This window comes from Heterocephalus glaber, unplaced genomic scaffold (genome assembly GCF_053883595.1).
Source record: "Heterocephalus glaber isolate CG9 unplaced genomic scaffold, H.glaber_assembly_v1.0 deba00001608, whole genome shotgun sequence".
In the NCBI taxonomy this organism is placed as follows: domain Eukaryota; kingdom Metazoa; phylum Chordata; class Mammalia; order Rodentia; family Bathyergidae; genus Heterocephalus; species Heterocephalus glaber.
In genome coordinates, this window is record NW_028258379.1 from 8,209,539 (window position 1) to 8,236,407 (window position 26,869).

Sequence of the window (26,869 nt, forward strand, 5' to 3'; positions counted from 1 at the left end):
AAGCAAACATGGGGAAATCGGTGTTTACATAAATTGAGATGGTATTTACCCTATGAGGAGAAGAGATGAGCAGTGACTGAAAGGGACATGAGACAGGGCTTCTGAGGTGCCAGTGATAGTCTGGTTCTCCAGTTGGATGCTGGTTACACAGATGCATTCAGTTTGTGAAAATTTGTTGTGTGATTATGTATATTTTTATACCTCTGCAAATACATCCGTATAAAGTTACCCCTAGACTAATTTGAGTTCCAGTTCTTAGCCATTTCACTTTTTTTTCCACTGTTAGGGATTGAACCCAGGCCCTCATGCATGCTAGGCACTGTACTACTCTACCTTTATATCCCCAGCACCCCCCTTCTTTTTTCCCTATTATTTTGAGATAGGATTTCAGTAAGTTGCACAGTCGTAAGTTGCAGCAGCTAGGCTGGAATTTTGGTCCTCCCGAGTAGCTGGCATTACTGATGTGTGCCACACCCAGCTACATTACATTTTTATTTTATTATTATTATCTTTTATTTATTTTTTTTTTTTGGTACCAGGAATCAAACTCAGGACCTTGCTCTTGCAAGGCATGCACAGGTGCCACTGAGCCAAATCCCCAGCCCTACATTACATTTTTAACTGGGTCATCTTCTAGTCTCAGTTTTGCTATTTGTATATAGAAGGCTTTTCACATTTTCTGCAGTAATTAGTAAAATTTTCTTTGGAAATTAAGAAATAATTTTTAATGATACCTCAAACCAGATTTCTGAAAGAAGCTGTTGCTTTCATTAGGATTCAAGGTTTCATGTAATGGAGACATCCATCATATAGTTCATCATCACTGAGAGATAGTCAATTTTATCAGTGTTTTATGTCCTTAAAAAAGATGCTGACTTCTCTAAAGTGACTTTTGAGGACCGAGGATTTAGCTCAGTGGTTCTGCCATCTGCCTCCCAAGCGCAAGGTCCTGAGTTCGACCCCTGGTAACAAAAATAAATAAATAAAAATAAAGTGACTTTTGAGGAAGATAAGTATTATCTTTATGATACATAGCCACATTTATGGTTTTTAGAAAAACCAAGAGAGCCTGTTAAGGAGTGCAGCCCTGTAATCCTAGCACTGGGAAGCCTGAGGTGGGAGGATCACAAGTTCCAGAGCAGCCTGGCCACTTGGCAAGACACTGAACAAACCCCTCACCTCCACCCCCCAAAAAGTGAAGTAGTACTTGGTTAGAAATGGACTCACAAATTATAAATAAAATACAAAATAAAAGATAATAGGAAGTAGGGAGCTAGATCTTTCTCAGGTGGGAAGGAGATCAAGAGATACAGGGAGGAGGGAAGGGAATGAAAAAAAGGAACTAAGATGTGTTGTGTACATGCCCCAACTCCACACAAGGAATGTAAACATTATGTACTATGAACATGTACTAATAAAAAAAAGAAATGACCTCTAAGTTATAAAATTTTTAGACCTAATTTATTGCTGGCTCTTTGAGCCCAAACTTGTAATTTTACCTGTGTGGAGTAGAAACATTCTTTGCATATAGTTGTTAGATTTCATTAACTAAAGGTAGGTTTCTTACAGACTTTGGAAATGCAACAAAGGCAAATTGGAAGAAATTCCATAGGAAATAACTTAGATTTCTGTAAAGTTCGTGTGACTCCTTAACTACCTCGAATCGTAATAGCATGCAACAATTCTTTGATTTATTCTCTTATGAAAAAACATTTATAACAAAAATTATAACTTATATTGATATTTCGAAGCCTACTTAGTGTACAAAGAAATTGATTATAATCTTGAGTTAGATAATTTTAGCAGTTCAAGTGTGCTTGTTTCATGAGCCTTTAGAAGAAATACTGGCAGAGATTAAGGCACAGTTGTGCTGACATTGGGGTCAAAAGGCTGTGACAGCCCCAGGGAAACGGACACCTGCTTCCATGAGAAGTGATGAGGTTTAAAGTTGGCCTTTCTGGTGGCAATGGTTTAGACATTATATACCTTATTGCAGCGCCAACTGTTTTTGCAGGTCAGATAGCTTTTTATGTTTCTTCTGTTTCTCAAGCCATTGAGGCATCTCTGCACCCCAGCTTGTGAGCTGGTAATAATATTAGTAGTTTGGACACTCATACATGTTTGAATCAAGAGAGAGAGGACAACAGATCAGCCTGAGCAAATACTGCTCTCAAATACTGTTACTTAACTGACCAACTTTCAAAATTCATTTCTTTGCACTGATGAAAAATTGTAACAGTTGAATTATATTTATGCTAAATATTTTCTTTTGCCATTCTATTGTTTTTATTTTTTCCTTTTTCTTCTTTTAGATCCATGTTAAAGCTCATTTTGACTATGATCCGTCAGATGACCCTTACGTTCCATGTCGAGAGTTAGGTCTGTCCTTTCAGAAAGGGGATATACTTCATGTGATCAGTCAAGAAGACCCAAACTGGTGGCAGGCCTACAGGGAGGGGGATGAAGATAATCAGCCCCTAGCTGGGCTGGTTCCAGGTAAGAGATAATATAGTATTGATTTTGGGGCCGGGGATTTAGCTCAGTGGTTTCGTCGCCTGCTGCGCAAGCACAAGGACATTAGTTCGATCCCCGGTACCAAAAAATATATGTGTGTGTGTGTGTGTGTGTGTGTGTGTGTGTGTGTGTGTGTGTGTATTGATTTTATTTGTATTTATTTATTTTCTTGAGACGAAGGATCTCACTCTGTATCCCAGCCTGGCCTTAAACTTACAACCCTCCTTCTTCAGCCTCATGAGTTCTAGGATTACAGATGCGGGTACCATGACTGGTTAAAAATATGTGTGTGTGTGTGTGTGTGTGTGTGTGTGTAATTTTTTTTTTTTTTTGTACCAGGGATCAAACCTTGCGCTCGCGAGGCAGGTGGTGGAACCACTGAGCTAAATCCCAGGCCCTGTTCTTTTAATATTATATACTTTTAGGAGCCAGGGATTTAGCTCAGTGGTTCCGCTGCCTGCCTTGCAAGCTCGCAAGCTCTCAAGCTCAAGGTTCCGAGTTCTATCCCTGGTACCCAAAACAAAAAACAAACAAAAGAACATTTAAGGAGAATGCTGCTCAGTGGTAGAGTATGTGCTTAGCATTCTTAAGGATCTGGGTTCAGTCCCTAGCACAGAAAGAGGGGGTGGGGGTGTCGGTGTTAAGACAGAGGGCTAAAAAGAAAACAGTCAGTCACCTTGAAAGCCTCCTATATTAATATCTTAATGAGGGAAAAACATGTTTTCATTTATTTGTATCTTTGGTAACTTAAAGGTAGGGGGAAAGCCATTAACACATATACATTCATTCAAACAAAAAGAAGGATTACAAGTAAGAAGTGGAAGGGAATATGTTAAATAGTGTCTTGAAATCATAAAGGGATGAATGCTCCCATACTACTTTAGAAAGTTAATGCCGAGAATTGATATGCTTTATATGATGTTATTCTAGGTGACTATAATCACTATAAGGTCTAGCATAGTACTTTCTACATAATAAATGCTCAAGAAAAATGTTTTAAAAATTGAACTACTAAATTTTCTAATACTGGCTTATTTATACTAGATTTATACATCAGTAATATATATCATAAGATTGGTTGAGTGGGGTTGACTTTTGGAGGTTTATATATCACAGCTGACATTATCCTCACATGTGGCTGAAGGATTTGAAAGGGAAATATATATGAAGAATTACTTCTAGTAATTCTTCTAGTAATTACTTCTAGTAATCTCCTTGATTAGAAAATACTCTTTTGGGCCAGGGATGTAGCTCAGCAGCACAGCGCCTGCCTGGCAAGTGCAAAGTCCTGGGTTTGGTCCCCAGTACCAAAAGAAAACACTTTATCCTTTTGTTTTAAATATTTTGACCTTTTTCTTTTTGCACTTAAGGGAAGAGCTTTCAGCAGCAAAGGGAAGCCATGAAGCAAACTATAGAAGAAGACAAGGAGCCAGAAAAATCAGGTTAGAAACTGCTACTTGGCATTAATAAGAAGTTTCTTGAGTTTTCATCTTGAACCATATTTAATTTGCATATTATTTAGAACTTTTGAGAAAGATGTACTATGGAAAGAACAATAAAAAAGCAAATCTGGTCCCTCTTCTAGATCAGTTCTCTTTTGATTTGGGTATGTTTGCGGTTTGTTGAGAATGAAGTTGGAGCAAAGTTCCAAGAGTGAAATTATAGTGTGTTAGAGCGTGGGGGGAAAATTAGTCTTATTTTTACCTACATGGGATACAACACTGTGAAATTCAGTCTTCAACCAAAGGCCCTACAGTTCTCCTAAAACATAGTTCTTTATTTCTTTCTTTAACATAGTTTGAGCTAGTGTTAATAAATTAAAGAGGAATTGCTTGTCTGTCCACTTCAGCTTTGTTTTATGCCCATTTCATGTTGTTTTATGTGTTGTAATTCATACTTTTGATACCATTTCTGGTGTGTAAAATTGGTTGTCTTGTAAATATTTTATAAAGAGTTCAATTGTAAATAAACTATTGTGGCTGTTAAAAAAAAGCGAAACTTTTAGGATGGTAAAGAAAGATTAAAGAATTAATGTGTAATTAGTAGAAAATTATAAATACTGGAAAATATGTGTGAATGGTGTGTTTTAAAATTTTAAATTAAAAACAATTTGAGGTCTTCAGTTGGAAATATGTAGCTTTGTTTGATGAAACAAATTTATGTACACTTATTTATGTTGCAGGGAAATTATGGTGTGCAAAGAAGAATAAAAAGAAAAGGAAAAAAGTCTTATATAATGCTAATAAAAATGATGGTAAGTTCTGCTCTTAGGCATAGCTGGAGTTGTGTCTGATGCTAGAAATTAAGCTGGTATTTCCAGGGAGTTTTATTTCTAGTCCTGTTTTTTTTGTTGGGGGGGGGTGGTACCAGGGATCGAACTTGGAACCTTGCACTTGTGAGGCAGGCGGTGGAACCACTGAGCTAAATACCCAGCCTCCTAGTCCTGTTTTTTACTTAAATATAATATATGTATGTAAGAAAGTCATTTATTAGAAGTTACTTTCTTTTGGAGTTCTATGAGTAACAGTGTTTTCAGTTCTGGAAAAAACTGATATAAAACGTAAAGTACTTTTCAGTATTTTTAGTGTTAATTTGATGGTTTCTTCTAACTTTTCTGTTTAAATTCTTTGAAAAATTATTTACTTCTAACAAATTCTTATGAAACAGTTGTGTTTGAAGTAAAATATTAATATTTCCTGATAGCTCATATCATAGAAGCAGCTCATCTCACAAGACCTCACTACTTAACTGGCTAAGTCAGGCACACAGGAATGTTTTTTGTTTCATTTTTATTGCTAAGATTAAAAAGTTTTAAAGTAACTTCTCTTAAAAGCTCTGATAACACTGGGCTTGTGTTCCCCAGTGACAATAATCTTCTGGACCTGAATGATTGTTGTTGCCCTTATATTTGGTACCTTCTGCCTATTTACGTTTCTACCACTGTTAGTTTTTTTAATAAGCCCAACCTGATTTTCTGATTTCATTACCTTCTTGGTTGGTCTTCCTGGATGTCTAACTTGCTTTGGTCATGTTAGAAACAAGCCAAATAATAAAGCGAGGAACTCCTTCTTACATAATTTACAGAGCTTATTATCTCAAGAATGTGAAATATTTTAGAGCACTAAAAATTAAACTAATGAAAATAAAATGTTACAGCTCTTCAGGCAAGATAGGGGTGGGGGTCAAGGCTGGAGTGATCCTGGAACAGCCTCACCTTTCCAGTCAGGGTCTCGCCACCTTGGATGTTACCAAGTTGACTCCACTTTCACATGAAGTTATCAGCAGACACACAACAATTAATATAGGTACCATTGGTCATGTAGCTTATGGAAAGTCCACAGTTGTAAAAGCCATTTCTGGAGCTCACACTTTCAGGTTCAAAAATGAATGAGAAAGAAACATTACAATCAAGCTTGGATATGCTAATGCTAAGATTTGTAAACTTGATGACCCAAGTTGTCCTTGACCAGAATGCTATAGGTCATGTGGAAGTGGTATACCTGATAAGTTTCATACAGACATTCCATGGGACCAAAGGGAACTTCAAATTAGTCAGACATGTTTCCTTTGTTGACTGTCCTGGCCACGACATTTTAATGGCAACTATGCTGAACAGCACAGCGGTGATGGATGCAGCTCTCCTGTTGATAGCTGGTAATGAATCTTGCCCTCAGCCTTAGACTTCTGAACACCTGGCTGCAATAGAAATCATGAAACTGAAGCATATTTTGATCCAAAGAATAAAATTGATTTGGTAAAAGAAAGTCAGGCTAAGGAACAATATGAACAGATCCTTGCGTTTGTACAAGGTACAGTAGCAGAAGGAGCTCCCCTTATTCCAATTTCTGCCCAGCTGAAATACTATATCGAAGTTGTCTGTGAGTACATAGCAGAGAAAATACCAGTGCCTCCTAGAGACTTTACTCTGGAACCTCAAGTTATTGTTATTAGGTCGTTTGATGTCAACAAACCTGGTTGAGAAGTTGACGACCTTAAGGGAGGTGTGGCTGGTGGTAGTATCCTAAAGGGGGTATTGAAGGTGGCCCAGGAAATAGAAGTCAGACCTAGTATTGTTTCCAAAGATAGCAAAGGAAAACCCATGTGTAAACCAATCTTTTCCAAAATTGTATCACTTTTTGGGGAACATAACGATCTTCAGTGTGCTGCTCCTGGGGGTCTTAGTTGGAGTTGGAACAAAAATCGGCCCCAGCTTGTGCCGGGCTGACAGAATGGTGGGGCAGGTGCTTGGTGCAGCCGGAGCTTTACCTGAGATAGTCACGGAGCTAGAAATTTCCTGTTCCTACTCAGACAGCTTCTGGGTGTACACACTGAAGGTGACAAGAAAGCAGCAAAGGTCCAAAAGCTGTCCAAGAACGAAGTGCTCATGGTCAACATAGGATCTCTGTCAACAGGAGGGAGAGTTAGTGCTGTCAAGGCTGATTTGGGCGAAATCGTTCTGACCAATCCTGTGTGCACAGAAGTGGGAGAGAAAATTGCCCTTAGCCAGAGTTGAGAAGCACTGGCGTTTCATTGGTTGGGGTCCAATAAGAAGAGTGGCAATCAAGCCAACCATAGATGATGACTGAAGAATCCCAGTTAAATAATACATTCAGGTGGAATTCGAATGTCTCTGAACAACCTAGGGGTATATTTTCAAAGCAATACTAGGGAATTAATTTCACAGCTCATTACCTTAGTAGGTAGCTGTAAGGTTATTCTCATTTTTTGGTGATGAAAATTTAACTTCTGGTACTAATAGGAGGTCTACAATAAATGTAAGGATGGGTGTCATGTTGGAATGAATCTACATTTTAGTAAATGTTAAGCATTTCCAAATCAGGTCTAATTCATATATCAGTACAGGTTTTAAAAGAAACTGCTAAAACCAGTCTTCTCTGTACCACACATGCTACTGAACCTATCTGAAATAAAGTTTTTCTTCTTTTTCACGATTCATCTTTGAATTAAAAAAAAAGAAAATGTTACAAATTATTGAAATATCCCATAGCATGCTAAATCTGAGATTTAATTAACTTTAATAAATTTTTTCTAAAACATTTTTAATGCTAACTGAAAGATTATGTAATTAGAATTTATTGGGTTTTTAATTTTACCCTCTATGGTTGTAATTAATAATATCTCTTTTTTGAGACTAAAATTAATTGGTCTAGTTCTAAGAATTGCAATGCTATAGAAAACTTGGTAACTATGAAACCAACAAAAACATAAAATCTGTAGATCAGAATACTATAACAATCTCGTTGTGTATGTTAGAAGCAATTCAGAATAGAGGAAAACATTTTGAGAAAGAAAAGATTATTTTTGATAGTTTCAGTGTCTCTGATATTTTTAAATAAATATCTACCATTAATAATATCTACTCTAACCAGACATGGTAGCACATGCCTGTAATCCCAGCACTTAGGATGCTGAGGTAGGAAGATTGCCGCAGGTTTGAGGCCAACCTGGGCTACACAGTGAGTTCAAGACCAGCCTGAACTACATAGTGAGACCTTGTTTCAAAAAACATGTACTACATGCATACATACATACATAAATTTGGGGGGTGGTGCTAAAGATGTAGCTCAGTGGAAAGGCCCTGGGTTCAATCTCCAGTACTGAAGCAAAATTAAAATAATAATATCTACTCTATTCTGTGTCAGGAGGTCACAGATTAATAGATTCAAATTCAGCTATTAAAGTCATGTGCTTAAATCCTTCCAAGCTAATAAGCAGTTGAGCTGGAATTTAAAGTTGTAGTTTGAGCTCCTACTCTATATCAAGCTCTGCTGAGCACTGGCCAGACTAAGACGGTCCCTGCCCTCATGGAATTTATAGCTGAGTCTGACTAACATAATCTGATGCCCCTTCCCAGGTGAAATAATGTGAGTGGGGATGTGGCACACGGCTAGTTGTCTGCCTTTGTTTTTATCACTTAATAGCCCAGGTTTCGTCTGGATTATGGGCTTTAGGAATGTTACCCGACCTATCATAATTTATATATTATCTTAAATCACAACTCTGGGTTAGAATAGTATTAGTGTCTGCATTTTACAGAAGTGACACATAATCTTACTGGGTTACCCCCGGATCCCTCCCTCTGTCAGAGTATTCATTGCAAACTAGCTGTTTTATCTAAGGATCAGTATAATAGTCTCAAGTGTTCCAACTTTGTGTGAAACAAGATAAGCAATAAAAATTTTCAGGAGGATTAATATATTGTCCTCTGCTTCATTTTCATGGTACCCTGCTAAGAATATAGTGACATAGCAACATGTTCATGGTGTAGTACTGTTTATTACTTCTATCATGATACAAAAATTAAGCATTTTAATAATGAATTGTTCTTTCCAGTGTTGGGAAATCTGTAGGAATTTCTATCTTTATGATATGGCAGTAATTCTGTCTAAAGGGCTTAAACTTTTCTTTCCCAAAGATTATGACAATGAGGAGATTTTAACTTATGAGGAAATGTCACTTTATCATCAGCCAGCAAATAGGAAAAGACCTATCATCTTGATTGGTCCACAAAACTGTGGCCAGAATGAATTGCGTCAGAGGCTCATGAACAAAGAAAAGGACCGCTTTGCATTGGCAGTTCCTCGTAAGTTTGGACACATCCCCATTTTCCTCTGCTTTTCAATTTATTACCTCAGAACCCACTTGTCATCCATTTGACTGAGAGAGTTTTGTCAATGAAACAAAAATTTTGTTCAAATATTTTGATAATTTTTTATTAAAGACAATTCTTGGGGAACTTAATTTTTCATAACTGTGGTACTAATTATTTTCTAAATTAATTTCACTTCAGGTCCTTTACAATCCCCTGCTCATTAGGAAATCAGGTCTTGCTTCTTTGTTCTTTAAACTGATATTGAAGATAAAAATCTAGACCTAATTTCTTAAAACTGACCTTCTGTTTTAACATTATATAGTACCAAAATCTGATGGAAATAATAGGAAAAGGTAAGTGGTAATGCTTTAAATACAAGGTGAAGTAATTTAAAGTATAAGCATAAAATGGAAATTAATCTAATGAGATACTACAAATATAATTCTTATTCATGTCTCAATCTAAAAATAAGATCAGTGTTAAACATGTGGGCTCTGAACATTTCTTCAGTTCATTATTTGCTAATCTGTTACAGAATAAAAATTCTTCCTAACTAAATTATCTTCCCTCTTCACTGTGATCCTGTTATTTTTATCTGATTATTTCTGATTTTATCTGATTTTATTTTATCTGATTTTGTTAGATACAACTCGGAATAGGCGAGACCATGAAGTAGCTGGTAGAGATTACCACTTTGTTTCCAGACAAGCATTTGAGGCCGATATAGCAGCTGGAAAGTTCATTGAACATGGTGAATTTGAGAAAAATTTGTATGGAACCAGTATAGACTCTGTACGGCAAGTGATCAACTCTGGCAAAATATGTCTTTTAAGTCTTCGTGCACAGGTAAAGCTAGAATTTTGGTTTAGAATGTTGAACTTAAGAGGGTGTCTTAGTTACTTTTCTCATTGCTGAGATAAAATACCCCACATCCAAAGTTAAAGGAGGAAAGGTTTACTTGGCGCATAGTTTGTAGAGGTTTCAGTCTGTAGTTGGCTGGCTCCAAGACAGGGTGGAGTCACAGAGGGACATCACAGAGGAGAAAAAGGCAGGTGAGGCAGGCAGGTGAGAGCACATTAGCCCTCTTTCTATCCCTTTTATTTTATGCAGGCTACCTGCCCTAGGGTGGGTGTGACACACCCTTAATCCTAGCCAGAACTGTGTCAAACCATCAGTGGACTGATACAGTAAAAACACACCCTTGATCCCAGCACCACACTCTCTAGATCCACCTCTGAAAAGCACTCCCTATGACTGCATGAAGCTTTGGGGTCACATCTAGACACAAGCCATAACAGAAGGCATGTGTTGGAAAGTAACCTAGTAGAAACTGTTTTATTCCAAGAACATCAGAGCTTCATTAAGTTCTCACAGTTTTCCCAGTAATTTGCTATATAAAATTCAGTAGGCTGCTAGATGTCCTTCACTTTGCATGTGTGTATATTTTCTGAAACTTAACATACAATAACTATGGTATTGATAATATTTTTAGGTATTTTAGAATATTATAACGATAATATTTTTAGGTATTTTCTGATTCTGATCTGAGAAAAATCAGAAAATTTAAGTTATCTTTAGGGTTTTAAATGCCAGTATTCAAGTATTAACAAGTGTCCCAATGAATACTTAGTTTTATGTAAATAATGAAACCTCAATTTCAGTTATTTGATTAAGCAGAAACTTACTAATGCAACTTTGCTTGAGTTTCTATGTAAGTAGACAAAATTAGAAATTTTAAAATTAGAAATTGTGTTTGTTGTGGGAAAGTTTTATTTTTTTTCAACTTCAGCAAAGAGCTTTGTTTAATATGGTAGAATGTTGCTGATGTCAACTCAAACCACATAGTCAGTGGTCATTACTGAAGAAATACACATACAGGTGAACTGACTCTTAAAATGGCTATCCTAAAATAGTAAATAGGTTTTGCTTTTTTAGTGGACAAAGACAATATGGCTCCACTATTTCAGTTATAAACATTTGATCTATGAGATGTATGTTTTTACTAAATTCCTTCAGAATTCCTTTTTGAGAGAACAGATTTTACCAAAGAACTCAGAGTGGTTCATCAGATTATTATCTTAACATTTTTAGATAGAAAAGCACATGTCCATATACGCAATCTCCATTTTTGTAAAGTGCTCAGTTTCAGGATACACAGTGACACAATGATAAAGAAAAAAATGAAAAGCATAGCTGTTAATTCAGAAATCTTGTTTCCTTGGATGTCCTTTTCCAGAATTATTTTTGGCATGTGTACATGAAGTTTTATCTCTGATTTTACTTAAATAAGCCTGGCAATAGGATAATTATCTTGAGTCTAATTCTTCCAAAGTGGATCTTTAATATGGTTATAATCTGTATAGTCTTATTAGTGAGATATTTTAGCATCATATAGTTGTCATTCTTCATTGTTACTTATATTTCATTACATAAAAGAGCAAGCTAACAACATATATGAATTTATAGTTACATAATTTTACAGTTACTGATATGATCTTATACTATTGTGAATAGTTGTTATGAAGATGTTTAGAAACATTAATTGGCAATATTTTTTAAATGACTTTATTATGTTCCAAGCATACTGTTGAGAAATAATTCGGTGATAGAAATTATTTTAAAAATCCAATTATCTTTATTAACAGTCTTTGAAAACCCTCCGGAATTCAGATTTGAAACCATATATTATCTTCATTGCACCCCCTTCCCAAGAGAGACTTCGGGCCTTATTGGCCAAAGAGGGCAAGAATCCAAAGGTAAAATTGTTACTTTATTGTATGGTTCCATTGAAGATAAATATGATACAATGCAGATGTAATCAGTCACGATGTTTGAAAGGTACATCACCTTCACTTTTCAAACTGATTATTCTTTCTGCACCATCACTTGCCCCTGAATTGCCATACTTGCCGCTAGTTGGACTATGGCAGCTCTCCAAAGCAGCGAGATGCTCTTGTTCCCCCAGATGTTTCCTGTTGTTAACTCCAAATGTATGATAATCTCCGGGGTTCTATAAATCTATAATCTTCACATGCATCTGTGACATTTCCAAAGGGATTATGTGGATCACTACCCACCACAAAGTTCTCAGCAAACTCATGGGGATTATCCACACTTCTCTTTATTAGTCCACACATTTCTCTTTAGTAGTCCACAATTGTAGATGCTAGAGTTGAGTCTTTCTCCATTGAAACTTTCTTCTGTTTTTTCTTCTTTTTGGTCTTCTCACATGATCTAGAACAGAAGGAAAGGTTTTTTAAATTACTTTATATATGTTCTGGATATGGTTGAAGTAGTCCATGTTATATTAAATAATAATAATTCAATGAGTGATAATGTACAGATATATTCATCAGAAAGTATTGACTTTGTGTAAAATGAAAATTCGGTCAGATGTTTGGTATCTCAGAGTCATATTATTCCTTGGTCATTTGCTATTTCTTAAATTACCTATTTTAAAGAGAAATCACAGATGGGGGATATAACTTAGGGGTAGAGCACTTGCTTAGTATGTGCAAGGTGCTAGGGTTTGATCCTCAGCACTACAAAAGTAAAACGGGGAGGGGGCCATTCAGATTGTCTCATTTCATTTGCTCTGCCTCTAAACCTCCTTACAGATAGTCATTTAAACCACTGTAACAAGTTTTTCCTTTGATTCTTGACTTTTCCACCATGGCCACCAGCCTTCCATGCTCTGTCCCAGTATATCTTTTTTTTTTTTTTTTTGGTACCAGGGATGGAACTCCGGTCCTTCCACTTGCGAGGCAGGCAGTGGAACCACTGAGCTAAATCCCCGACACCCCAATATATCTTTTTGCACTCTGTCTACTTAACATTTTTTAATGGGTTTTTTTGGTCCCAGGGATCGAACTCAGGACCTTGAATTTGAGAGGCAGGCAGCAGAACCACTGAGCTAAATCCCCGGTCTGGATTTTTTAATGTTTTAAGGTATAGACATGGGCGCTTTCCCATTCTACATATAATTCTGGTTGTTTTGTCTTGGCTCAGTAGGCTAGCTGGTTAAAGTAATGTTTTACCCTTTTTCCATTATTGTAGCTTACTTAAATTCAAATAACTGGAGTCCATTGTCTCTCTTGTCCTTTGCACTTCGATAATACAAAAGAAGTATGAGATGGGGGCCGGGGATTTAGCTCAGTGGTTCCACCGCCTGCCTTGCAAACGCAAGGTCCCGAGTTTGATCCCCGGTACCAAAAAAAGAAAAAGAAGTATGAGACAGGAAGATCACAATATAATAAGGGAAACAGGCTCAGTATTATATAAAAATTAGTGCCTGATAACTACTTAGGTAGACCAGAAACACCATAGTTGCCCAGGGAAAAGGATGCACACTGTGGACCAGGGTGGCTTTCATTCTGCTTATTCAGCTTAATTTTCTATAATTTTGGCATGCACATTTATTTCATTAGGCTCTTCTTTTCCAGAAGGATTCAGTATAATATCAAGGGCCTTGCACTTCCAAAACATGTTAAGAAACTTTCATTTGACTGGTATTTGGTAGTACTCTCATGGAAATTATATCACTTGTATTGAATTGGCTGCACTAAATTGAGCCAAGTCTAGGAAGATGTTATTTACATGTTTTTAAAGCAAGAATTTAATACCAGTATATTTTAACAACGTACAGTATGCTAGAGTTTCTAATTAGAAGTTCCTGACTCCTTTTAACTTTACTGATGTATACTTTACCTCAATATATATGGATTTTCACTGTGTAGTTTACTTGAGTTTTGGCAAGTGTAGGCCTATGTAACCACCATGGCGGTCAAATTTTACAACATTTCTGTCTTCTAGAAATTTTTCTCTTATGCTCCTTTGGAGTTAATACTCCTCTGTTCTTCCCTGAATAACCACTAATCTGCTTCCTGTTACTATGGCTTTGTTTCAGCTTCATATAAATGAAATCATTCATTATGTTTCAGTGGGTGTCTGGCTTTGGGTCAGCATGTTTGAGATTCATCTATGTTGCATCTAACAGTTTTCTTCCCTTCATTTTTATTTTAACTTATTAAACTGGCATTTTATTTTTATTAGTACATGTTTACAGTACATAAAATTTACATTTCTTGTGTGGAGTGAGGACATGTACACAACACACCTTCCTTTTTTTTCTTGTGGTACCAGGGATTGAACGTGGGACCTTGCGCTTGCCAGGCAGGCACAGTTCCACTGAGCTACATCCCCAGCAACACACCTTTTTTTCATGCCTTTTCTCCCCTCTGCCCCTCCATCTCTTGATCCCCTTTCCCATTTGAGAAGGATCTCTCTCCCTACTTCCTATTGTCTCTCTTTAATTTGCTCTTTCTTTATAATTTAGGTTTCTCATATAAGAGAAACCATGCAATATTTAAGCTTCTGTGTCTGATTTATTTCACTTAGCATTATGGTCTCAAAATGCATTCCATTTTCCTACAAGTGTGACTCAAATTTTATCTTTCTTTAAGGCAGAGTAGTACTCCATTGTGTGTAAATACCACATTTTCTTTATCCATTCATCTGTTGATGGACTGCTTCCAAGATTTAGCTGCTATGAATTGTGCTGCTATAAATATGAGTGTTAAGGTTTCCCTGTAATATGATGTCTTTTAACTCTTTCAGGAAGATACTTACAAGGGGAATAGCTAGGACAAATGGAATTTCTAGTTTCAGCTTTTTTGAGGAATCTCCATATTGATTTCCACAGTGATTGTAGTAGTTTACATTCTCATCAATAAGATAGAAGGGTTCCTTTTCTCCCTGTGGCCTCCCCAGCATTTGTTATTAACTTGATTTCTTGATGGTGGCCATTCTTTCTGGAGTAAGATGGAATCTTAGTGTTTTTAAAATTTGCATTTATCTAATGGCCAGCGATGTTGACCATTTCTTCATGTATTTATTGGCCATCTCTACTTCTTCTGTAAAGTGTCTATTCATTTTGCCTTGCCCATTTTTCAACTGGGTCTTTTATTGGGGAAGTCTAATTTTTTTTAGCTCTTTATATGTGCAGAGGATATTAGTCCTTTGAGGAAAGGCCAGCAAAAAAATTTTCCCAAAATTTGTTTATCCGTTCTCCAGTTGAAAATACTTCCTGTTTCCAGTTTTGAGGTAGTATGATTAATAGCTATTGTGAACATTCATGTAGTCTTATATTTTCATTTCTCTTGGATACATACCTAGAAGTAGAAATGCTGGATCAAATGAGATATGTATGTTTTAACTATATAAAATCTGTTCAATTATTTTTAAAGTTTGCCATGTTACACTCTTACCACCAATGTATGATAGCTCCAGATAGTCTGTATCCTTATCAACTTCTGCTTTTGTCAGTATGTAACTTTTTTTAGCCATTCCAAGTAGATGTGAAATGTTATCATTATGGTTTTTATTTGTATTTTCCTGATGACTAAAGATTTTTTTTCCTATATTAATTTCAGCATATTCTTTTATGAAATGCCTTAAGCCTTCTCATTTTTAAAGAATTGAGTTGGTTTTCTTTTAAAAATTCTTACAAGAATTTTTTTGTTCCTTTGTTTTGTTTTTGGAGGGGTAACTGGAGATTGAACCCAAAGTCCTTTACATTGGGCACACCCCCCCCTCTATCTCTTCTAGCCCCTGAGACAGGGGCTCCAACTTGCCTGAATCCTGCCTACCTCCTAGTGCTAAGATTATAGGCATGTGTCACCACACCCAGCTATGTAGCTTTATTGTAAATTGCAAAAAACAGGCAATAAAAAGGAATGAAGTAGCCAGGCAATACCTGTAATACCAGCACTTGAGAGGCTGGGGGAGGAGGTTCAAGAGTTTGAGCCCAGCTTGGGCCGTGTACACATGGCAAGACCATGTCTTTAATAAAAATAGAAAGGACAGGGGATGTAGCTCAGTGGTAGAGCATTTCCCTAGCATGTGTGATGTCCTGAATTCAATACCCAGACTAAACGATTTTTAAAAAATAATTAAGTATTGATTCATCCTTCAGCAGGGTGAGCCTTAAAAACATGCCAAGTGAAAGAAGCTAGATACAGTAGACCACATGGTATATGATTCCATTCATACACAATGTCCAGAATTGGCAGATCTTTTGAAACCTAAAGGACTTTGGTGGTTGCTTAAGGATAGGGATTGCGAGAAAAAAAGTGACTGCTAATGGATATGGATTTTAGGGGGTGGGGGTGAGGAATAGATGATAAAATGTTCTAATGTCCTAAAATTAATTGTGGTACCAATTGTAGAACTCTGTCACTGTACCAAACACTACGGAATCCTAAACATTAAATGGGTAAATTGTACAGTACATGAATGCTGTTACTTCCCCACCCAGATCCCAGCAGGCTTATCTGTAGAAATTGAAATTCTTAAAAATTGATACAGAAGTTAAATGGAATTAGCAAAACACTAGAAAAACTGAGTTGGAGGGCTTTTGTTTTTATTTTTTGTCTATTTTCTATTTCATTTTTGCTTATTTTTATTCATATACTTACTGTGACTTTAATTTGCCTTTCTAGTTCCTGAAGAGGAAAGCTTAAATTTTAAAACCTTTCTTCCTTTTAAATACAGGCATTTGAAGTTAGAAATTTCCCTCTAAACAGTTCTTTATTTGCATCCCAAAAGTTTTGTTTTTTGATTTTTTTGGTACCAGGGTTCGAACTCGGGGTCTTGCGCTTGGGAGGCAGGTGCCAGAACCACTGAGCTAAACCCCCGGCCCCTCATCCCCTAAGTTTTGATGTATTGTCATCATTTTGTTAGAAATATTTTCTGATTCCCCTTGCCATTTTCTTTAACCCATGGTTATTTAGAATTATGTTGTTTAATTTCTACCTATTTGAGGATGTTAAGAAATACTTTTGTGATTTACAGTTCTATTATGGTCAGAAAATAGATGCTGACAGATAACCAATCTTTTGAAAATTTTGTTAAGCCTAGTAATAGTCCACCTGTTCTGTCTTAGTGAACATCCCATGCACACCTGTAAAAATGTGTATTATACATTTGTTGGCTAGAAGGTGGTATATCTAGTTGTTTCTTTTATTCCACTTATGTTTTTATTTTACGTTATTTTTTTGAGACAAGGTCTCTCACTAGTTTAGGCTGGCCTTGAACTGCAGTGATCCATCTGCTGGGATTACAGACATCATCACCACCATGCCCAGCTTTTTTTTTCTTTTTAATAGGGAGTGCTTCATGAATCCTTGCACAGCGACCATTCTAATCTTATCTGTATCATTACAGTTTTAAGCGTATGTGCTGCTGAAAAGAGCACTCCTTTGAAAATTTTCACATGATAGAAGTAATGAGTAAAAACAAATTTTAATTTTATGAAATTGTACGAAGAAAGTAGTAAGTGATCCACCTGTCCTGGTGGAAGGTGCAATTTGAGAATGATTGGTTGACAGTATGAACTGATGGTCAGTTTTGACTGTAGGCTAATTATTTCAGTTCAAAAAGTTTGAGATAAAACATTTCATTTTAGTCATGAATTATAAACAACAAATTCAGGTAAGTACTAAACAGTTATATAAGCCATATTGGTATGCAATGAAGTAATGCCTTAAATTTAATAAAAGCTAATCTCAAGCTTTGATGGGGAGATACAGTTTAGCAGAAATGTCAGTTCGTTCAAGTTGCAGTGCTGAAGTTAAGTCCCTGCTGGGGAACAAAGGACTATGCTAGTTCAGACGCACAGCATTCCAGAATGAAAATAGAACAGTACACAAGACACTGCCTCAGTACAAGTAGTGTTTTTAATGTTTCCCTTCTGTTGCAGAAGTTCAGCTAAATGATGTAAGTCTCTGCCCATATAGTATTGATGTGACCTTTTTATTTGTTGCGTTTATCTTCACCTCACAAGGGTGATTTGGGGGCAGTTTCACTTTCTGAAACTCATGTCTCATGAGCAGAGGGTTCTGGATCAGCTTTGTACATAGCCTTGCTATCTGCTTGTCCATGCTCAACAGCACTTTCCTGTACACAATATTTTACAATAGTCTGCTCTGTATAGAGTCCCAGACTCTGTCAGGATACCTTTTGCATTTTAAAGATGTTCTTTATGTACTGAAAACAGAGCAGTAATTCAAAGTTTTAAGCTCCATATTTTCACCTCTCAGTGTATATTAGGTTATTAGATCTTGAGCAAGATTTTCTTAGAAAACAGAGAAACTATTCTATCCTTTTCTTTTCCCGTAATGTTCATTTTGTCTTACTAGGCTAAAGACCTAAAGGGCAGGCCCTCTTTACAAGAGCCAAGAGAAAGGGGGCTTTGAGTCCTTACTCCAGCCAGAAAAGTTGACCCTGTGTTACAGATGTTACTTTTTATTGTACCCTATAATGTTTGAAAATAAATGTCTGTAAGAAAATCAAAGTAACAGTCTGCACTTCATAGTCTTGGTGAGAAAAGACAGATGTGTAAACCTAAATAGTGGTACAGAACAGGATATATTGAGTCCCAAATAATTTGTAATGTGACTCCTAAAGGTGCCAGAACAAAGAAAACCACTATGGCTCCATGAAGTGGTTTAAAAGGAGCTCTAGAAGTTGAATATTTTCAGACAAAAGCAATTTAAGGATAGTCCTTATCTTGGGCCATCGGACTCATCCCATATTTTGGTAAAGATGGAAATTATCTCACAGTTCTTATCTTTTCTCTGCAGCCTGAAGAGTTGAGAGAAATCATCGAGAAGACTAGAGAGATGGAACAGAACAATGGCCACTACTTTGACACAGCAATTGTGAATTCAGATCTTGATAAAGCCTATCAGGAGTTGCTTAGATTAATTAACAAACTTGATACTGAACCTCAGTGGGTGCCATCCACTTGGCTGAGGTGAAGGAACAGTCATTCTGTGGCAGTAGTAGACTTGTTATGGCAAACTGCCAATATGAAGGTGGCCGATACTTCTGCAAGATGGAAGATAAGGTGGGAGGCGGCAGGATAAGATACAGACCTGTTATTAGATCTCTTAAACTTGTGAAAAGAAAGTCCCCATAGGCAATTTGTGCACAGCATTCTTTATGCTCTACACATGGCTTTAGGGACTCTTGCCTCCTTTGGTGATTTTAAAATGGAAGCTTTCAACAGCAGTTCCATTTTATCCTGTTAAAACTTTATTAATCACCTAACTACATCTTTTCTGCTTGGTCATACTTCTGTGAAAAATTTGTATGTATATACGCAGTAATCCATGGCTCACATAGTTACAAATATTGACATTATTTAACATTAACTTAAATGACTTCTTGGGAATATTTGGGGGAACTGTGCTTCTGTGCACTGGGCAAAACAGCAGTTGCTTAAGAGACTGGTTTACCCATCAGAAGTACTTTCTGAGGGCCGGGGATTTAGCTCAGTGGTGCTGCAAGGTCCCAAGTTTGATCCCCAGTACCAAAAACAAGAACTTTCTGAAAAAAAGAAGAAAAATGTTGCCACTTTGGTTTGAGCTACTTGTTAAGCCTTGAATTCATCTGGATGTCTTCTAACTCTAAAAACAAAAATTCCATTAGAAGTCTCAGGTTTTTTTTAACTTCAGCTTTGTGGATCAGACCACATACTCAGCAGACTCTAATGTAGTTAAAAGTATACAAAATATGCTGATCTTTTTAAAGTTACAATTTTGTGAAATTTTTGCAAGTGATTTGATAGCCTTGCTTCCTTTCTCTGATCTGAAGAGTACAACAGAATGTATAAGGTACAGTGTTTCTTCATAATGCAAATAGTTTTTTATGTACTTGGGAGGACATAACACATTTCACAGTTTTTGCATTTTTACATATGAGCACAGTATTTGTCTAACTGTGCTACATCTGTAAATAACTGGAATTATGTTGATGAATATAGCTGCTGTACTGTATACTAATATTTAATAGATCAATGATCATTGATAATACTTGTTCAGCATTGGAATAAAATTACACACACACACACACACACGCACACACACGCACACACTAGGGGAACAGCATGACAACTGACTTTGAGATCAGAAGGAAAGGATGACCTGAAAGTCATTTGAACATTTTAGGAAAAGGAATTGGAGGAAAAAGTTATTAGGCATATAGAAACAAGTTTTTCTCCTAACAAGATCTGCTTTATGACCAGAATGCAACAGCTTTTAAGCTAACATGATTTTTATACTGTCTCTATAGCCATAGCTTTAAAATTGTAATTGGCATGGAAAGTTAATTTGTCATCTTTCAGGCCTTTAAGGACAGTAGGATGTGTGACAACCTCAAATATGAATGCCTTTTTATTTTTATGATGACTTTAGCTACATTTCCTGTTCCCAAAGCTAAACACTGGAATAATACTGACTTATCACTTAATTTAACACAAGCAATTGTTATTAATGAGGTAGTCTCACTATCATGTATATAGTAGTTTTTTCTCTTCTACATAATTTTATTGGAACAAATGTAATCAGTTTGTGTGTTGCCTTTTCTGTTCAAATTTGCATGGCCTCTTTTAGTTGATGGGGAGTATGTCTTATTTGGAAATATTTTCAAGATAATGTTCCTTAGGAAGAAAAGTAACATTTGTGGGTCGAGGAAAGGGATGCTGTGCCTACCCTCTCCTCAGGTCTGAAACACTCCAGCTTGTAGCAGGAAAATACAAAGATCACACCCATTTTCAGATTTGAGAACTGAGGAATATACTTAGCACTTAATCTTTTCAGTTTTCTACAGTTTACTTTCTCAGGAATGAAAGGCAGTCTGTGGTTGACAGTGGAGTTTTGTGAACTGTATATTGTAACTGATAAGTATTTTCAATACTTACAGTTTATGTTAGGTTCACGCGAGGTTTTAGTGTCAGTGAGTGGCTATTGTGCCACCTGCCAACTTAGGGCCGCCGGTAGGGCTATGTCCTATAAAGACTTAGGCACGTGGCTTTCATAGACATCCTATACAAGACACATGCCATGATGCCACTTCTAGGAACTGTAAGGTAATATATTTTCAGGGTCACTGAAGCCCAGAAGTTCTCTCCTTCCTCATTCACAGTGGTTGAAGGATAGAAATGTTTATGTCTCAGTCTGTTCTAAATCCTACCGATACAAATGTGCTTATGTTCAGCAATCCCTAAAGAAAGTGAAAACTTGAGTTGTGTTGACTTCTACAATGGGAAAAAGCCTTGCTATACACCTAGCTGTACAACTTCTCTGGCCAGTTCTACTTCCTGTCCCTCAGCAGTTCTACCTGGAAACTGCAGTGTCAGGAAGGCCTGAACCACTTATTACAAGTTGATGAAATGTACTTAAGAAATCTAAATAAGGAAGTATCTTCATTTCCTAAATTTTCATGAGTCAGAACAAATGGAAGAATATAGTATTTAGATTAATCCAGATTTGCTTTCTATGAAAATTAATGTCTGGATTTTTTTACCTTTTCTCATGCCCTAAGGAATAAGTATTGATAAGGAATGATTTGAATGTAATTTTATGAATGTGTGTGGAAAATATTAACCAGGGATTTAGCCTTAATAAAGGTAACCATTCTGGCATCTGTTGTTAATCCCCATTTGTACTCTTATCCTGTATCTACACTCTTTATTTTGAAATGTCATACTGCACACTGTATTGCAAAAATTTAAAAATTATATTTCACATAAAAGCCACTGAGTACTTTTCTCTTGTTGTTTTTAGTCCATTGCCATTCAGGATTCCCACACATAAAATGACTGCTCTCCCAAGTGTTTGCCAGAGACCACTGGAATCTTTGGCTGGAACAAATTACACGTTAACCTGCTGTTTGCTGTGAGGGAGGGAGTATGTGTTGTCACAGAAATAGGTAGGTCCTGTTCCCTAAATGTCAAACTGCTAGTACAAAGCATGAGTCTGCAGGGGAAGGAGAGATCTAATACTGTACTCAAGCAGACTTAAGTGACCCAGGGATTTGAGAAACAGAACACGATGTGCACTGTTGGCAAATACGTGCATACTGTCCCACCCCCTCCCTCCCGCCAAAGGAGGGAAGGTATTTTCAGAGGTTTGCATCCATAGTCAGCTGGCTACATTGCTAGACCTATGGCAAGGCAAAAACACAGTAGACGCTCTCCCCTTTTTTTCTACTCTGTCTTTCAAAGGATACAAATCATTCATATACCAACAAGTTTAATATGTACCCAGACGCCTATAACCCCAATCTAGCTTTCTGTTCCTGACCTATCCCCATCGCCTGTGGATCACATCACTCCAACTCCACACAACAAATTCTCTGTCCACTGTTTTGTTTTTGTATTTGTTTTGAGACAGGGCTTCACTATGAAGTCCAGGCTGGCCTCGAACTCATGATCCCTCTGTCTTAGCCTCCCAAGTGTGGTATTACAGGTGTGTTCCATCAACCCAGCATACTAATTTCTTTTTAACAAACACCAGATCTTAAAATAATCTTCAGGGTTTTGTTTGTTTGGTACCAGGGATCGAACTCGGGTCCTTGCACTTGTGAGGCAGGCAGCGGAACCACTGAGCTAAATCCCCAGCCCAATCTTCAGTTTTATAGACAGTTTAACCCACACCAATAAATAAATCCCAGCACTTTAAGAAACCACAGAAGGAATCTAGATTTCTCGAGTCAGTGCTTTAAGGTGGATGCTTTATTTACTACATGAGAAAAAAAAACACTAATATGGCTCTCTACCCCTGCCTTCAGATTAAATTTTTGCCTCCTAGAAAAGCAATTCATAATGTTTAAGGACCAACCCTCTGAAATCAAGATCCACTTGATTCGTAATTTGAGCTATGCTATTTTACCTTATTTAAGCCTTACTTTCCTTCTCTACAAAATGGAAATGGTAGAATTTGCTTCTCACCAGGGTGTTGGAAAATGTTAAAACATCTTATGTTACCTATTTTTAAAATACTGGTAAATTCAGTTACTAATTTTCCAATCACTACTGAAATCTGAGGTTTTATTCTGTGAGCAACAATAGGTTAACTACAGATCACCTCCTCCAGGACAGACCCCCCATCCTAGCTTTCAATACTGTAGTTTTTAAATGAAGGATGAAAGTTCAGGGTGTGGAACTGAAGGTAGACTACTTTAAACCCTGGATTCACCATTCTCTAGCTTTTTAACCTACTAACAATTACTTAAGCCCCCTGTGCCTCAAATTTTTCCTCCAGGAGATGAGGAATAAAATTTGTATATTTGTAGTTATTGTGATGAGATGAGAAAATACAATAAATAGTGCCTTGGACAAAACTAAGACCTGTCACTTTACAGCAAGTGTTAAAACTCATTAGTACTTTAAAAAGCCTAGACTATGCTATTAGTTGATTAAAAACAAGGCTGGTGTCCCATAACTAAGAGCAATTCCATGGCCAGTCATGCCCCAAATACCAGAACTGCTGGCAAGAGAGGCTGAGTTTAAAACAAAAACAGGCTTCATGACACACACCTGTAATTCCAGCACTCAGGAAGCTAAGGCAGCCTGAGCTACATAGTGAATTCCAGGCCAGCTTGAACTATACAGCAATACCCTGTTTCTTTAAAAAAAAGAAGGCTGCGTAATCATGAAACAGCTCTAAAACCTCAGTCACTGTCTGATACAGCCACTCAAGTGCCTTGTCTTCATACATGAAAGCAGGTTATTACTACTTACAGTAAAAAGATACCACATAAAATTAGTATTTTCAGACTACGAAGCATGAAGCCCTCTTAACTCACTGGCAATCATTTATTAGTACCTAAATGCAGTTGTCTAAAAAGTAAGCCTTTTAATAAACCTTAATAAATGGAATAAAAAAGGCTACTCACGAGGGGTCTACAGAGAAATCTGTGGATGGCAATATGGTCACTGATCTAAGTGTAAAACATGACTATTACTCTCAGTAAATGAATAATAAAAAGAACAAAATATTTTCAATCATTTTACTCTGTGTATAACAGTCATATTTAAATTGGCAAAACTGCTCCCAAGACAGGACAGATGTCATGCAAGGGAAAAAAAAGTGCAGATTTTCACAAAGCTTGAGATGTACCATGGCGACACAGGTGGCTGTGGCATCTCAAATATGTGCCAAGATTTCCAAGTGGGGTAGGAACGCAGGTCTTCACAGCAGCTGACCTGAGACCACTAATGTTTCCTAAAGGGTACTTCTTAAAATGCTTGGTAAATGGGTCACATGTGACACAGATATAAATAGCCATGTGACACTCCAGCAAGTAAAGCCTGCGAGCATGGAGCAACTTTACAAATCTCATTTGCCTATGATAAATGGTTGCTGAGTCATGATTCTGCAAAAGTAATCCCATAAATCAGACATCCAGGTAAATTTTACAATTGGTGAAATTCTTAGGCCAAAATACAAATACCCACACATACCAAACCTACACACTGAATTTAAATGGAGCCATGCTGGGTTTCCGAAAGCAGCAGAACAGAAAAGACTATTCAAACAGAAGATCTTCGTCCTTCTCCTCTGCTAGAAGGTTAGCAGGCTCCATCACCTCACCAGCTGCCATCCGTTGCTTCAAGTCCTTCTCAGATTTTTCCTTGAGAATCTTTTTCTTCTCCTGTATCTTCTTTAACCTATAGGATTGAGGGAAATTTTCTGAAAGCCATTTCAGTACTAAGTAGATTTGCTTTTTCTGAGTTTTACAAGGACAACAATGAACATGTACAACTAGAACAAAAACTGATACTCCCATTTCAATTTAATTTATAACTCATTTTTTTAAAAAACATTTGAGCTGGGAATGGTGGCACAACCCTATAAAAGCCCAGCACTTGGAGGCTGAGGTAGGAGGATCATTTCAAATTCAAGGCAGCCTGGGCTACACTGTTCAAGGCCAATCTGAGCTACATAGTGAGAACCTGTTTCAAAAAAGCCAAATGAAAAAAAAAAAGATAGGCCCCCATCCAGGTTTAAATAAATTTAGCTCAGCATGATGGTACACGCCTATAATCCCAGCACTCAGGAGGCTGAGGCAGGATTGCTGCAAGATCAAGGCCAGCCTGGGCTACATAGTTCAAGTCCAGCGTGAGCTAACATAGACCCTGTCTCAAAAAAAAAAAAAATCAATAAATAGATAAACAGGAAATCCATTCCTAATGGAACAGAGTTTAAGCATTCTTTTATTAAAATTTGGGTAACCACAACTCTGAACATCATTGAAAGATAGAAACTAACCTTTGATTATTAAGATTTGACATCATACTCATGCTACACAAGGTCAAAGACGAACAAGTTTTCCCTAAATACTCCTGATTTCACCTACCCTGACCCACTCTCTGAACCAGGTATAATGAGTTCCGTACACAAGTGATTTATCCTGACTGACTAAATCTTCACAACCAATTCATGCACGCACATCATTTCTCTCCAAATACTGTGCTAATTCTCTAATGACACGATCTATACTATTTGATAATGCTCAAATACTTTATACCATCTCCTGTTGCTGGTTAATTCCAGTTTTTATGCAGGAAACAGCAATCTAAACCTGAACAGTCTCCATGGTCTTTGGCAATACAGTCATCCTGCTACCAGCAGGGAATCTACTCTGACCTGGAGGGGAGGTCTGACACCGAATCCTGCATATACTGTGCTTTTTCCTAGATACTCTGCATCTGCAAGTTTTACATCTGTAGGTTAAACCAACTGGTGCAGCAGTGCTGTCATTACATAACATGAAGGTTACATTAACAAGCACTGCAACAGTTGATGGTTGGTGTGAGAAGTAAGACAGCAACCAAGTGGCTGGCAGCAGGGTGGCACATATAGTGCAGACAGCTGCAGAGAAGGACAATCCCCCCCCCGCCCCCCGATGGAGCAGGACCCGGCTGCTACTCAGAACAGCATGCAACTGAGAACTTAGCATTTCCCAAATCTCCCATTTAATATTTTCAGATTGCAGTTGACCGTAAGTACTGAAACTATGAAAAACCAGATCTGCCGGTAGGAGGAAACTACAGCATTATTCTTACTTCCAGTTATCAGAATAATACACAAGTGAAATAGGAAGAAAAGGGGCAAAGGGGAAGGGGAAGTGGGAGGGGTAGGGGAAAGGAAAGAAGGGAATGGAATATGAGAAAATGAAAAAAATGGAAACAAAGTCTTTGTAAATAGGGAGGGATGGAGGGGTTGAAGGGAGGGCAGGGGAAGGGGGAAAAATAAGAACCAAGAGAGATTATGTAATGGTGCAAATTTCCAATGATGAATGTCATTATATTGTATATCTAAAACGTACCAATAAAATTAAATTAAAAAAAAAAGAATAATACACAAGCTATGCTAATTCTAAAGCATGTAAGCCAACTGGTCACTCAGCAAATTGAGCCTTTGGAATATGAAAAACAAAAAAAACCAAAAAGATCACTGCAAATTTCAACAAACCTATAGAATTCTTCTCGCTCTCTCTCATCCAGCTCTGTGATGATGTAAGCAAGGGTACGTTCAATCCGAGGTATAATAACTAGAGTTTAAAAAACAGACATGTGAGTACGTCAAAGCACCTTGTTTCAAATTAACAGTCTTCATTTGTGTAATAGTTACTTATCTTTTCTAATTATAAAGCTAACATACACTTAACACAAAGAATTTCAGGACAAAAACAAACTGAAGTATAATCCAGCTACCCACAAGTAACTATTGTAAATATTTTGCTATGTGCCCTTCTAGTGTCCTTTCTGTGCACGGATAACATACTAGACTACAAAAGATCCAATGCTGAATATACTGAAAAAGATGAATAAATAACACTGTACCACAGTGTAATAGAAATCCATTAAAAAAATCAGAGAGAATCCTGTAAGTT

General features: G+C 37.0%; 2 protein-coding genes and 2 pseudogenes across 10 annotated transcripts in view; 2 read left to right on the forward strand and 2 right to left on the reverse strand.

Annotated features, from left to right (window-relative positions):
- The window catches only part of Pals1 (protein associated with LIN7 1, MAGUK p55 family member), an 88,369-nt gene extending 66,644 nt beyond the window's left edge, over window positions 1-21,725 (forward strand). For all 8 annotated transcript variants that reach the window (XM_021247516.2, XM_004837372.3, XM_004837373.3 and 5 more), the window contains 7 exons: window positions 2,313-2,496; window positions 3,885-3,956; window positions 4,697-4,768; window positions 8,951-9,118; window positions 9,771-9,973; window positions 11,773-11,883; window positions 18,769-21,725. In XM_021247516.2, the coding sequence (XP_021103175.2) occupies window positions 2,313-2,496; window positions 3,885-3,956; window positions 4,697-4,768; window positions 8,951-9,118; window positions 9,771-9,973; window positions 11,773-11,883; window positions 18,769-18,945 (987 nt within the window). In that variant the 3' untranslated portion in view covers window positions 18,946-21,725. The remainder of the gene's footprint in view (window positions 1-2,312; window positions 2,497-3,884; window positions 3,957-4,696; window positions 4,769-8,950; window positions 9,119-9,770; window positions 9,974-11,772; window positions 11,884-18,768) is intronic.
- On the forward strand, window positions 6,083-7,235 carry LOC101724127 (eukaryotic translation initiation factor 2 subunit 3 pseudogene; annotated as a pseudogene).
- Atp6v1d (ATPase H+ transporting V1 subunit D) overlaps window positions 11,879-26,869 on the reverse strand; it is a 28,629-nt gene continuing 13,638 nt past the window's right edge. The window contains exons 8-10 of one of the 2 annotated variants that reach the window (XR_002390541.2): window positions 26,449-26,527; window positions 24,435-24,641; window positions 11,879-12,361 (exon numbers count right to left, since the gene is read on the reverse strand). Coding sequence is in view for 1 of the 2 variants with exons in the window: in XM_004837370.4 (XP_004837427.1) it covers window positions 24,500-24,641; window positions 26,449-26,527 (221 nt within the window). In the remaining variant the exon portion in view is untranslated. Of the gene's footprint in view, window positions 12,362-23,966; window positions 24,642-26,448; window positions 26,528-26,869 lie in introns of those variants that run through there. The other variant, XM_004837370.4, reaches the window with a different exon arrangement.
- LOC147822747 (U6 spliceosomal RNA) lies at window positions 17,285-17,381 on the reverse strand (annotated as a pseudogene).